Source organism: Ranitomeya variabilis, chromosome 3 (genome assembly GCF_051348905.1).
Source record: "Ranitomeya variabilis isolate aRanVar5 chromosome 3, aRanVar5.hap1, whole genome shotgun sequence".
Lineage (NCBI taxonomy): Eukaryota > Metazoa > Chordata > Amphibia > Anura > Dendrobatidae > Ranitomeya > Ranitomeya variabilis.
In genome coordinates, this window is record NC_135234.1 from 73706732 (window position 1) to 73721040 (window position 14309).

At 45.1% G+C, this 14309-nt stretch overlaps 1 protein-coding gene across 1 annotated transcript in view; it reads left to right on the top strand.

The window, feature by feature from the left end:
- Nucleotides 1-14309, top strand: part of MOSPD2 (motile sperm domain containing 2) — a 118453-nt gene that overhangs the window by 17854 nt on the left and 86290 nt on the right. The window contains exon 2 of the mRNA XM_077294170.1: nucleotides 10124-10181. Within this exon, the coding sequence (XP_077150285.1) occupies nucleotides 10124-10181 (58 nt within the window). The remainder of the gene's footprint in view (nucleotides 1-10123; nucleotides 10182-14309) is intronic.

The window sequence follows — 14309 nt, forward strand, 5'->3', positions numbered from 1 at the left end:
TCCGCAAGACCAACAAGGCTGCCCTCGCAAGGGAGTTGGAGAGGAATGCTCGTCCTGCAGAAGTGATCCCCGAGCCCTCTGCAACCATCATTGATGGGATGAGCCTGGTTCAGAAACTGAAGGGAAACAATGCAACATTTGGCCAGCTAGCAGGCACAGCAATGAGTCGCGCTATCCATGAGGGTGCTAAGAGCAAGCGCATTGATATTGTCTTTGACGTCTACAAGGAGACATCCATCAAAGATACAGAAAGAGTCAACAGATATGAAGGCACAGGGATCCATTTCAAGAACATTCAACATGGGCACAACATCCAGCAGTGGAAAAAGCTTCTAAGTAGTTCCTCCAACAAGGCAAGTCTCATAAAGTTTCTGGTAGAAGAATGGAAGGCGAAACACCACAGGGAGAAGCTTGAGGAGAAGGAGCTGTATGTCACATGTGAGCAGCTCTGCTTTAAGATCACCAAAGAACAGTGGGAAGAGGCTGCTGACCTTAAGTCAAATCAAGAAGAAGCAGACACACGCCTCCTTCTCCATGCTCTTCATGCAGCAGAATCTGGTTACAAGTCGGTCATCATCACTTCGGAGGATACTGATGTCATGGTCCTGTGTCTGGGCATGTGCCACAAAATCCCATCCCACCTGTTCCAGAAATGCGGTACACAGAACCGGACAAGATTCCTGGATATCACCACTCTGAGCCGAACATTGGGAGGCAGCGTATGTGATTCATTGATTGGTATGCATGCATTTACAGGCTGTGACACCGTCAGTGCATTCGCTGGCCGTGGGAAGATGACGACACTCAAGCAGTTGAAGATGAACAAGACATACCAGGATGCCTTTCAGGAAGTTGGTCGTTCATGGGAAGTGTCTACCGAACTTTTTGAGAAGTTACAGGAAATCACCTGCCACATGTACCTGCCAACTACCCAAACAACTGAGGTAAACAGGCTCCGTTATCAGCTGTTCTGTGCCAGACGTGGAGTGGTAGAGTCAAGTCAACTCCCTCCTTGCCAGGACTGCCTTTTCATGCATGCACTGCGTGCAAACTACCAGGCTGCGATCTGGAGGAGAAGTCTGCAGAGCCAGCCATGGGTTGCAAACCCAACAGACTGCGGTTGGATGATAGATAACGACGGAAAGCTTGTTGTCAAGTGGATGCAAGGGGCACCAGCACCAGAAGCTATTATACAGCTACTGTCCTGCAAGTGTGTGCGGTCATGTGAACTTCCTCAGTGTACTTGCCTCAGCAATGGCCTGAAGTGCACAGACATGTGCAGATTACAGACATGCCAGAACAAGGGTACTGAAGACGAGCCAGTAGAACAACAGTCAGATTCAGAGTCCGATGTTGAAGATATTATGGAGTAACATATATATATATATATATATATATATATATATATATATATATATATATATATATATATATGCACATGACATGTTCAGTGTGTATTTACATAACTTGGATTAAATTTTGTTACAAATACTACATCTAGTCACTCCGGGTGGTACCGATATCGTCATATTTGGTTCTTGGCTCATGCTAAAATTCCTGTGGAACACCTAAAGGGTTAACAGTTTTTAAAAATGAGTTTTGAACAGCTTGAGGGGTGTAGTTTGCAAAATGGGGTAATTTATGGGTGGTTTCTGTTATGTAAGCCCCTTAAAGTGACTTCAGAAGTGACTTGGTCCTTTGAAAAGTGGGTTTTGCTGTAAATGTGAAAAATTGCGCATAAAACTATAAGCCCTATTACGTCGTAAAACAATAAGGTTTCATTTTCAAAATGATGCCAATATGAAGTAAACATGTGGGGAGTGTAAATTAATAACTATTATGGGGGGTATCAGTATTTTTGTAAAAAGCAGAGAATTTCAAAGTTAAAAAATTGCCGATTTTTCCAAAATTTCCGAATATTTAGCATTTTTTTATATAGAAAGGTAAAATATATTGACTCCCATTTAGCACTGACGTGAAGTACAATATGTCACGAGAAAACAATCTCAGAATGGCTTGGATAGGTGAAAGCGTTCCAAAGTTATTAGCCCATGAAGTGGCACAGGTCAGATTGGCTTAGGCACTTGGGTACAAATAGGCCTAGGGCTGAAGGGGTTAATAAGCTACGTATATGTAAGGGCTATCATATCAAAAAATAAACTACAGACATGCATCTACCTAAAAATACCAAAGAGAATTAGTCACTCCGCTTGGTACCGATATCGTCAAATTTGGTTCTTGGCTCATGGACTAATTGGACTCCTGAGAGTGTCTCTTCTCTTACTTACCCCCAAATGCTTCCCAGATCCCTGGCTGCTAAGTATTTATTGCATTACTCTATACCTTTTTTTTTTTCCCCCCTTTACATGTGTTTTTACTTAAAGGGGTTGTCCTGGAGTTTAACATTGACGATGGCCTATCCAAAGATAGACCGATGTGTGATCAGTGGGTTTGTGACTTCCGGCACCCCTGCCGGTCAGCTGTTCCTGGTGTCGGCGCCGGCCGGTACTACACAGTGCAGCTCTGTCAACGGAATAGTGGCCACGGCCCGGTACTGCACCTCCACCCCCTATTGATGTGAATGACTGGCGGATGTGGAGTACCCGGCCACGGCCACTCTACAGTAGAAAAAGCTGAGCAGCTCCATAGCGAGCAGTACCGGCCGCTGCCAACACCAGGAGCAGCTGATCGTGAGGAGTGCCGGGTGTCGCACCCTCACTGATGAGACATTGATGACCCGTCCTAAGGATAGGCCATCAGTGTTAAAGCCCGGGATAACCCCTATAAGATATTACCTGTCCACTTGCTGATTGTGGGGTCTGACCGCTGGGACCTGCACCAGTCGTCAGGATGCTTGACCTTTCGCCCCTATGGGTCATGTTGAGCGTTACGTTTTAGCTTTTTCTGGCAGCTCCATGGAGAATGAATGGAGCAGCAGTCGGGCATCCAAGCTACCGCTTAATTTTTGAAGTGGAGATAAAAATGCCCCGTCACTAATAAAAATTCTCCAAGCTGCCAGTTGGTGCGGATGCCAGCTGGTCAACCACCGATCGACACGTTGTCACCTACCCCATGGATAGGCAACAACTTGTTTGCACTGGACAACCCCTTTAATTGTTTAGTGCATTAGCAAGTTAATGTCCTTTTTTATTGCTTTTGACTTGTATGGATGTTTGCTTTGTTATGTGTAGATTGTTATATTTTGTGTATTCGTGTTTGTGTGCTGCTCTCCTTTTTTATGATGTTTGCTTGCTTTCCTTAGTATGTTCAGATGGACACGGTGTGTTTATTTTTTTATATATATATATATTAATGTAAGAATAACATTCTCGGGGGCCTTGTTGCACAGTCAATTCTGAGAAATAAGTTCCTGTTCAGGAACTGAAATTTCTAGGGACGAGTGATAACCTTTGGTATAACTGCAGATCTGCTGAGCTGTAAACCATGGAGAGTTATTTCCAGCAGCTGCTAATGGTGAAAGGTCAGCCCTCATAACCTAAAGCCGTGCTCCCCAGCGCCCGTCCTCGGGAGCCTCCAACACATCATGTTTTCAGGATTTCATTAGTATGGAATATTCAGGAAATCCTGAGATCATCATGATCTGCGGGTGGCTCTTAACTAGAGATGAGCGAACTCATTCGGAAAACCTTCGCCAATCTCAAATTCGACACGAACGTAGCACATTTGGATTCGTGTTCATGAGCATTTTTACCCAAAGTCGGCAAAATTCGGTCACAGTTCAGTAAATCATCGTGTTTGTCCTAATGCTTGTGTGATTACTTTGGCTACGATAGTGATGCTGTATGACGTGCGGGGGGACGGAGGGACGTGTTTGATGAGGGGAGGGCTGTGGGGAGATTAGAAGAACGGCACACTTTTTTTTCCCCTTAACTTTGTGTGCACATTCCAGCAGCCAATCAGGGTGCGGAAACAATCCACAAAATAATGACATAAGGTCTTCTGTGATTGGCTGCCGAAATCACATGTCCTTGGCCATATAAAAAGCGGACATGTTGTTTTGCTGCCTCCATTTTCTCAGTGTCACAGTGCAGAGAAGCTGATAGTGCTGAAAGTGAACTTGTCAGTTAGCTAGATAGGATCCTGTCCTGTGTGATATGGATCTTCCAGCATCTAACTAGATTAAGCAAAAACTGTGTCATTCTCAGGAGGTCCCACTTGCTACTCCAAATCGTTTGTGATAAAACTGTGTTTCAGTGGCAAATCAGAAGGCCAGATTTCCACGTAAAAATCGTTAGGTATCAATGTTGTTCAGGCACACTACCTAAGAAAAAAATAGTAATTGTTCATTTATTGACAGGTGATTGACAGCTGTGGGCCTAAGGTTGTGAAACAGCAGGTTACAAGAGAGTAAGGGTACATACAACATGAGTGGGGGAAAAAGCGAGGTCGTGGTGGAAGGAAGAATAGGCTTGGTGTTCTACGTCTAGTGGGTTAGGCGTTAATGTTAATGAAAGCTCAACTGAACAAACACGGTCTTGTCCTATCGAAAGACCACTGACAACATCTGTTACTGAATGGCCTACTACAATCCCTTTCTTTGACAGCCACACACTGGTACGCCTTGTGGACGAGGGCTAGAAAGAGCATTTCCTTCAGTGGATGGCAAGCGCTGCGTCAAGTGGTCTCTTTTCCTCCACCTTAATATCACACACAGTACAATCCTCAGAGGTGGCTCCCCAATCACAATAGTTTGCCCCCCCCGCATCACAAATTTCCAAACTCCCAACTGACTGTGGGGAACCACAGATGGGCCTTTCTGCAGAGCTGTTCACACATTCTATTTCATGGGCATCAGAGGTCTTCTCTGAAGATTCACAGAATCCAGAGGAGGAAAGCATGCGCAGCACCGATGCCCAATATTTTTTCATGTTGGATCCGGGGCCGGACAAAGTAGAGTCTGAGCAGAATCCAGACCCTCATCACCAGACGGTAACAACTAGGGTTGAAGGTAGTCCTGATGAGGCTCCTATTCCAGAGGCGCACGCAGACTCTACTGTGGTGTCAGGTCAGGAAGAGGAGGAGGGTGACTCAGGGTGAGGATTGTGAGAACAGAGAGGATGACTATGAGGTTGTAGGTACCACTTGGTGTGAACCCAGAGGTCCGCAGCTGAGTAGCTCAGCAGAGGAGGAAGACGACGAGGAGGTGACATTGCGGCTTCACACAGACACGTAGTGATGCGAACATGACAAGCACTGCATACTCAACCCCAACTGTGGCTGTGGCCAGCTCCAGTTACGAGTGGGCAGTTCGTAAGGGTTGCCTAGCCTGGGTCTTTCTTGAAACTGCAATTTTGCGTTCTCTGCCAAATTTGCAAAAAAAAAAAACTACAGTAGAGGCAAAAATTGCAATCATTTGACAACTACATGCATGAACCGACACATTCACAATCAACATGCCTTAGTGTGGGAATCTCACTGCGCTAAAATGCAGTCTAGCAGGTCTCGCCAACCAACAGCCATTCCATGAACCACATCTGCCGCTTCTTCCTCCTCACCATGCCAAGTCTTCTCACACTTCTCTCCGGCCGCAGAAACTCCACTTGTTTACCCCTACAGTCGGGGGTGAATGAGAGCCCGTCAGCTGTTATGGAAGTAGACATAACTGCTGTTTTTGTGTCACCTAGCACAACACATCTTTGTCAATCCACCATAACATCTCCGCCTGCACCTCACAGTCCAGCAGTTTATCTTGTTCTCTGTACTCCACCCTCTCACAGCACAGCAGCCAACCCTCAGTCCCGTAGTTGTGGTCACGTAAAAGGATGTATCCTCCTACACATGCCAAAGATAAGAGCTTGAATTCCAACATCTCCAATCTTTTGAACAATAGTCAAAATAAGCAATTCATAACAATTCTTCCATGAGAGGAGAACAGCTCACTTCCTACATAAATCCACCACAGAGTAGTGGTAAGTAGTGAAATACTCCCAGAAGTACAAGCAAACGAGAAGAAACAAAGTACAGAAAACCACCAAAGGATATTAGAAATAAGTCATTTTTATAAAATCAAAGTAAATACAAAAAATAAGATGCATACAGCATCAAACTAAGGGAGGAAAATAACCAAGGAAACATGCTGATACAGCAGGAAGAAGATGGGACCCAAGTACCCAGAGGTAAGCAAGCACGGAACTACAGTAGACTCAGATACAAACAATAATATGTGACCTGCATAGTGAGCAAAGGCTACTAAATAATCATAGGAGTGCCAGTACATGAATCCTGCCAGGCTCCCATGCCACAATAGCTTAGTCCTGCTTACCCATCATCAATGGTAGTGTCCACACGTCTCTCCACTGACCCGCGTTTTGCGTGGCAGCTTTATCAAAAGGGTCACACAAAAGGATCTATCCTACACTTGCCGAAGCTAAGAGCTTGAACTCCAACATCTCCAATCTGTTGGTAATTGAAATGCTGCCTTCCTGCCTGGTGGATACAGACAGTTTCAGAAAGTTGTTGACAGTTGCCCAGTTGTCATTATTTCTTTAGGAAAGCTATGCCTACGCTACTCCAACATGTCGCAGACATCGCCTGTTCCCTGAAAAAATTGATGTCTGCCATGGTGCATTTCACTACTGACACCTGGACGAGCAAACATGGGCAAGGGCATTACACCTCACTGACTGGGAGCTGGGTTACTCTGGTGGTTGTGGGTGCAGGTGGCAAGGCGCTGCTCCACAAGTCTTTGAATCCCCAAGACTTGTGGGGCAATCCTCTGTATCTAACACTTCCTCTACTGCTGCTGGCTCCACCACCTCTTCTAGGGCCTCCATCTGTGCCCTAAACCTCTCCCTTAATCAGACACACATTCCAACAGTGCAGATAGAATCCCCCCCACCTCCGTACTGCGCAGCCATCGCTCACCGCAATCGGCAGTGTTCAAATTAATATGCCTTGGAGATTGCAATCACACAGCTTAAAAGTTGCGGACAGCTATCCAGACCAAGTTAGAGCAATGGCTGTCTCCTGGAGCTAGGTAAGACTGTGTGTTATAACGGTGCAAACCTGGCGGCGGGCCTATGCCTGGGGCAACCTCACAAACATGCCTTGCATGGCTCACATCCTCAACTTGGTGGTACAGCAATCTTTCCCCAACTAGCCGTCCTGGATGCGCTGCTGCAGAAAGCATGGTCGCTGTGTGCTCACTTCTGACGATCAGATCATCGACTTACATTGCTGCAGAGGTCTTTCGGCCTACTGGATAACTGTTTGATTTGCGATGTTACCGTGAAATTCCACTCTGCGCATGTTGCAGCAACTGTGCCTGCTGCGAGGAACCCTGGTGCAGTATGTCCTTTTGCATAGCCTGGGCCAAGGCAGTATGGATGTGGTGCAAATCATGCTTGTGGATTGGGCTCAGATGAAAGACCTCTGCACCTTCTGCACAGTTTTGAAATGGCTACTAAGATGGTTACCGCTGATTATGCCGTCATCAGCATCACTATTCCAGTCATCTACATGCTGGAGCGCACTTTGAATAGTCTGCGTGAGGAGGTGGTGGTCCCAGAGGACGAGGTGGAAGCAGAGGAGGATATGGAAGGGATAACAATATCTCAAATTTCCAGACTGTTGTTGCACAGGCTGATGCCATGGGAGGGTGGCTTACAGTGATTGAGGGAGGCTCATGGTATGAGGCAAACTTAGTGAAGATGCAGAAGCCGAGGATTAGCTGGAGGAGGACAAGGTGATAAATGCACAACAGTCAGGAGATGAAAAGGATAGTGATCCCCTCTCTGTTATCGGTGGTTGGCGGGAGGGGTCGGAGGTAGCAATCTTGAGAGTTACCCTGCAACCAACACACCATGGACTTGGACCACATGGAAGGACCTGACGCATGAGCGCCTTCTTGCTGCACTTCTTCACATCTTCCCGAGCACTGCTGTCCCTGGGAATCTGCATGTCGTAGGTTCCCCACCCCTGTAATACAGTTTTGTTTTATTAGAAGGACGCTATGAGAACCCCCAAGATGTGTTGATCCCTCGAAAAACTCAACAGTAAAATTTCTCAATTTTCCAAGCCCAACTAACACTAAGGTCTAAGGCTACGTTCACATTTGTGTTGTGCGCCGCAGCGTCGGCGACGCAACGCAAACAAAAACGCAGCAAAAAGCATGCACAACGCTGCGTTTTGCGACGCATGCGTCCTTTTTTTGGTTGATTTTGGACGCAGCAAAAATGCAACTTGCTGCGTCCTCTGCGCCCGGACGCGTGCGCCGCAGTGACGCATGCGTCGCAAAACGCAAGTGCAACGCATGTCCATGCGCCGCCATGTTAAATATAGGGGCGCATGACGCATGCGGCGACGCTGCGGCGCCCGACGCTGCGGCGTAGACCGCAAATGTGAACGTAGACTAAAGGTACCGTCACACTAAGCGACGCTGCAGCGATAGCGACAGCGATGCCGATCGCTGCAGCGTCGCTGTTTGGTCGCTGGAGAGCTGTCACACAGACCGCTCTCCAGCGACCAACGATGCCGAGGTCCCCGGGTAACCAGGGTAAACATCGGGTTGCTAAGCGCAGGGCCGCGCTTAGTAACCCGATGTTTATCCTGGTTACCAGCGTAAAATGTAAGTACATACTTACATGCGTCCCCCGGCGTCCGCTTCCTGTAATGACTGAGCGCCGGCAGTAGCAGGGCACAGCGGTGACGTCACCGCTGTGCTGTGCTTTCACTTTCAATTTGCGGCGCTCAGTCAGTGTGGGAAGCGGACGCCGGGGGAAGCATGTGAGTATGTGCTGTTTGTTTTTTTTTACATTTTACGCTGGTAACCAGGGTAAACATCGGGTTACTAAGCGCGGCCCTGTGCTTAGTAACCCGATGTTTACCCTGGTTACCAGCGTAAAATGTCGCTGGTATGGTTGCTTTTGCTGTCAAACACGGCGATACACGGCGACCTAGCGACCAAATAATGTGCAGACCTTCTAGCAGCGACCAGCAATTTCACAGCGGGATTCTGATCGCTGCTGCGTGTCAAATACAGCGATATCGCTCCCTAGGACGCTGCAACGTCACAGATCGCTGGCGACGTTGCTTAGTGTGACGGTACCTTAAGGCAGTGTTTGCCAAACTCCAGTCCTCACGACCCCCCACATGTCATGTTTTCAGGATTTCCATAGTCTTGCATAGGTGAGAGAATTCCTGATGTGTTGATGATAATTCCATCACCTCTGCAATAGTAAGGAAATCCTGAAAACATGACCTGTTGTGTGCTGTGAGGCCTGGAGTTTTGGAAACACTGGTCTAAGGCTATGTTCACACAGTGTTTTTGCAACGTTCAAAACGCAGGTTTTGTTGCTTTTTACTGGATTTTTTGGTTGCAGATTACATGTGTGATTTGTTTACAGTACATGTTTAATAAGCTTAGTTTTATTAACCAAAAACACAGTAAAACCAGTGTGCTGTGTCACTTTATCATTGCTTTCTATCGGTTAAAAAGATGCTTTAAAAACACAGAAAGAATTGACTTGCTGCAAATTTACAAAATGCTGCAGTGATCAAGTGCAGTCAGGAAAAAAGAAACAAAAGTGTAAGACATTTCTGAAATTGCTGATATTAATAAATGCAGCATCTTTTCTGCAGAAAAGAAAAATGCTGCGTGTAAACATAGCCTAAGGGGACAGGGTTGTTTGCAAGATATGCCAAAAATCATGGTTGGAATTTTTTTTTGTATCGGTCACAACAGTGACCATCAATTGCAAAATCACAACTCAACGTTGTCTCCCTCATGTCTCAGTGTATATTACAGTTTGGCCTCTAAGTATTGGTCGTGGCTACCGCAGCGGCGGGGGGGCTAGTTACACACCTCCTCCATGTATTGTCCAGTACATTGGCGCCGGTGATCAGCATGGCGCTGACACTTCGGGAGTACAGTATGTGCTACTTACATCAGACTGTAGAAACCTTCTTTCTAGGTGTCACCTTGAGACTCGCAGTTATACAGTGCACTGCATTTACCGAACAATTTCTATATATTCTACGACATAATCTAGACATGGAAGATAATTGTATGCGACTAGCATGGCTTTTTTGCACTTGTTTCATGACTCTTTTAGTTGTATTCTTAGTGACGGTTTATGCATATTTTTTTTTTTGTTCTCAACAGGAGAAAGAGAAATTAATTCATGAGACGCGCAGGAGATTTACACAAGAATATATCCAAGGTCTGTAGATAATGCGTCCGTTCATGAATGCGTATATTACATGTCACTATGTACTTGTCTTACCACTTAAAGATGCCTACATATCGTGCTTCTGGCTCTCATCCCTCATCGCTCCTCTTCTAGAATGTTGGTAACATTTCAAAGACAAGTCCAGCGATACCTTTACATGACCGGTCAGTTCCTCCATTACTGAGAAATCAGCGATTGAATTGAAAGGCAAATGAGGCTGAAGAACTGTGTGTAGATCTGAAGCCTCTGTCACTCCAGCTCTATTTGCTGCCTCCTGCTTTACTCATTGCTCCTTTGCCTCAAGTCAAACATCATAGAGGATGTCAGTCAAGCAGCAGGAGAAGGCGGCACTGGGCGAGGAATAGAGCTGACAGTATGCCGGCAGTGAGTGTGGATCCACTGCGCCACTGGCCGGGCATACCCTGGAGGCTAACTAAGTGACTACCTGGTCTCTACTAGAGTCTCTTTTGGTGAGGATAGTGTTGAGCTGTTAGGATAGTCACCAGGTGCCCCTCCTAGACCTGCAGCAGGTGACTTATTGGTCACAGGCACAAGTCAAAGCATGGAGGGTGAAGACCAAGACGTGATGAGAAAGTATGAGTTTGGGGCAGGCGCACTGGTTCAGAATACAAAGAATGAGTAAACTAGCCAGATTAGTACTTATAGTACTATAAGAGACAAAACAATAAAGCACCTTGACAGGGAACTAGTATCAACTGCAACTGTGACCTAAGCTAAGGCAAGGTGTGGAGGGAGGCGCTGCCTGATATATTCACTGCTGGCTGGGGATAGGCTAGGGAAGCAAAACTCTGTAGCACACAGTGGATTAAACTCCTGGAAAGTCTGGCCGCGCCAGGAGGAGACTATCTAGCAACAGGACAATGTAGAAGTGTTGCACGAGGCAGCTCAGCGAGATGATCTAATACTGGGAGGAGCAGAGCGGTGCACTCGATGAGTAGGACGGCGCTTACCAACCGTGCGAGTCACTATCCTGACACTGTGGGGGGAGAGTGGTGGACTGTAATATATTTGCAGCAAAGTTTGTGACTTTTTGAAAAGTGACAAATAATGAATTGTGTGAAACATCTGGAAACCCTAATTCCTCCATTAATGGTGGCAAACTAGAATAAAAACCAGGCGAAGACATAAAATAGACTTTAAAAAAGGCACAAATGAAAAAAAAAAATTAAAATGGCGTAAGAAAAAAACCTAAAACATCAACATTTCAAGAGAAAGTAAATGCAATAATGATCCCACTATGTTTCATATGATTAGTCCCAGGCTGGTCCCCGGCAGCTTCTTCCCACCCTGCTAACTTGGGCTAACAGGTCTCTCCCTTTACACACACATAGAAAGAGTCCTGGCAGCTGTGGGGAGCGAGGTGGGAAGCCGCCGGAGACCTGCCTCGCACTAGTCATGTGGAACACATAATCCCTAGCCCACTATTCTACCGCAGCATTTCATCGTAACATGGCAGCAATAACGCAGCTACTGTCTGATTCATGCTGCTCGCCGTTCAGGCAGCATGAATCTGATGACCATTTCCAATTTAAGTACGGTATTTCCTCTTTACTTTTTTCCTGTATTGTTTGTTTTTGCTGCTTCCTGTTTTGTAAATGCCTCATGCATTAAAGGTTTGGATGTATCGTGGAAAAAAGATCGTTAGCGCTTTTTCACCCCTGTAAATAATCCAAACTTTGAAAAGCCGTACCGAAAAATGAGTAGAAAAAGATTCATATGTTAAATAGAAAATGCGTTTTTGGTCCTGAATCGGGAGTTTCATCATGTTATAACCATGCATAAATTAAAGGGATTGTCCACTACCTCGGATGTCGGCCCTGTATCTCTCCATAGTATAATGTGACATTATCAGGAGCCACTGATTTCTTATTTGTCTTCCTCTGCTCTTTTGTCTCCATTATCTCTGTTCTGCTTCCCCTTTTCTTTTGCCTCTTTTGCTGTTCTTCTTCCTTGTTTCCCATCTTCTTTTTTCCTTTTTCCTTCTCTTTCATTTCAGTGCTGTGCAGGTTTTATCTGTCCCCTATTTTGCTTGGTTTAGGATGTGTGTTGTGTTTGTTTTGTCCCTAATGACCTATTAAACGTAACCTAAATGGAAAGAAAAACATTTTAATATGCAATTGTAACTATGCAACAGATCTATTTTAGTGTGACCTGGATAGATAATGTCTGAAATCAGGCGCTCCCTTTTATCTTTTCTTGAGCGTGTTTTCTGTCCACTCCATCTCAATCACCAGATTCGGCTAATGCTTTTAATGCTTTATATCTTTAGTTGTTTGGTTTATCTCATTATTTAGAAAAAAAAATTGCTCCGAGCTCATAATACTGCAGTAATCGGCGATGTTTATTATCCTAAAAATAATAATTACATAGAGAATGTTAAAATCCGGCCTTAAAATCAGTTTGTAGTAATTATCATGGCATTCAGTATTCTACTAATTCAATTATTACTGGAAAACTAAACCTATAAATTAGAAAAAACAAACAAAACCTGAAGCAAGCACCCCATCAGTCTGTATTCAGGGACCACGGAGAACTCCTGCAGAAATGTGTCTAGGATCCTTACAAATTGTTTGCATAATTAACTTTCAAGAGGGGAGGGGAATGAAACAAGCGCTACTCAAAAATGACCGGAAATAATAGAACATTTAAAACTGTTCTGTACAATATCTTGTGAAGTTATTTTTCTGCACTTCTAGAGGTTCACCAGAAGTAGAAAACAGCAATAATTTTAAGAAATGCCATTATAAATACATTTCTATACAGTATATCTTTAATTACCAAATCTCTATTATTTACTTTAAGGACCTAATCATTATAAAATTAAAATAGTAGCCATTAGGTCAGAAAGACGGTGTACAGCAGTGTTAGCAGCCTCTTCTTACCTCACTACTTCTGGTATCTCCAGTATTACATCAGGTATTGTGAACAGCAGTGTTAGCAGCCTCTTCTCACCTCAGCTCCTCTGGTATCCCCAGTATTAGATCAGATAGACAGGGTAGACAGCAGTGTGAGCAGTCTCCTCGTACCTCTCTACTTCTGGTGTCTCCAGTATTACATCAGGTATTGTAGACACCAGTTTGAGCTGCCTCTTCTTACCTCAGCACTCCTGGTATCTCCAGTATTAGATCAGACAAACAGGGTGGACAGCAGTGTGAGCAGCTTCTTATATCCGCACTCCTGGTATCTCCAGTATTTGATTATGATTAGATAGGCAAACAGGGTGGACAGCAGTGTGAACAACCTAATTTTACCTCAGCACCTTTGGTATCTCCAGTATTAGATCAGATAGACAGGGTGGACAGCAGTGTGAGCAGCCTCTTCTCACTGCAGCACCCCTGGAATCTCCATTATTAGGTCAGATAGACAGAGTGGACAGTAGTGTGAGAAGTCTCTTCTTACCTCAGCACCCCCGGTATCTCCAGTATTAGATCAGACAGGCAGGGTGAACAGCAGTGTGAGCAGCCTGTTCTTACCTAAACACTTCTGGTATCTCCAGTATTAGGTCAGATAGACAGAGTGAACAGTAGTGTGAGAAGTCTCTCCTTACCTCAGCACCCCCAGTCTCTGCAGTATTAGATCAGATAGACAGGGTAGACAGCAGTGTGAGCAGCCTCTTCTTACCTCACTACTTCTGGTATCTCCAGTATTACATCAGGTATTATGAACAACAGTGTGAGCAGCCTCTTCTTACCTCAGCACCCCTGATATCTCCAGAATTAGATCAGACAGACAGGGTGGAATACAGTATGAGCAGCTTCTTCTTACATCCGCACTCCTGCTATCTCCAGTATTTGATTATGATTAGATAGGCAAACAGGGTGGACAGCAGTGTGAACAACCTAATTTTACCTCAGCACCTTTGGTATCTCCATTATTAGATCAGATAGACAGGGTGGACAGTAGTGTGAGGCTATGTGCACACACGTTAACCATTGTTTTTATAAATTTGATTAAATAAATAATGGATTTTATTCGGTCTCTTATGGATCTCTTCATTGGAGTCAGGGGTTAATTCCACTGAACTTCCAAATTGTTGTTTTTTATGTGCACACGTTGCGGATCTGCCTGCGGATCCGCAGCGGATTTGACGCTGCAGAT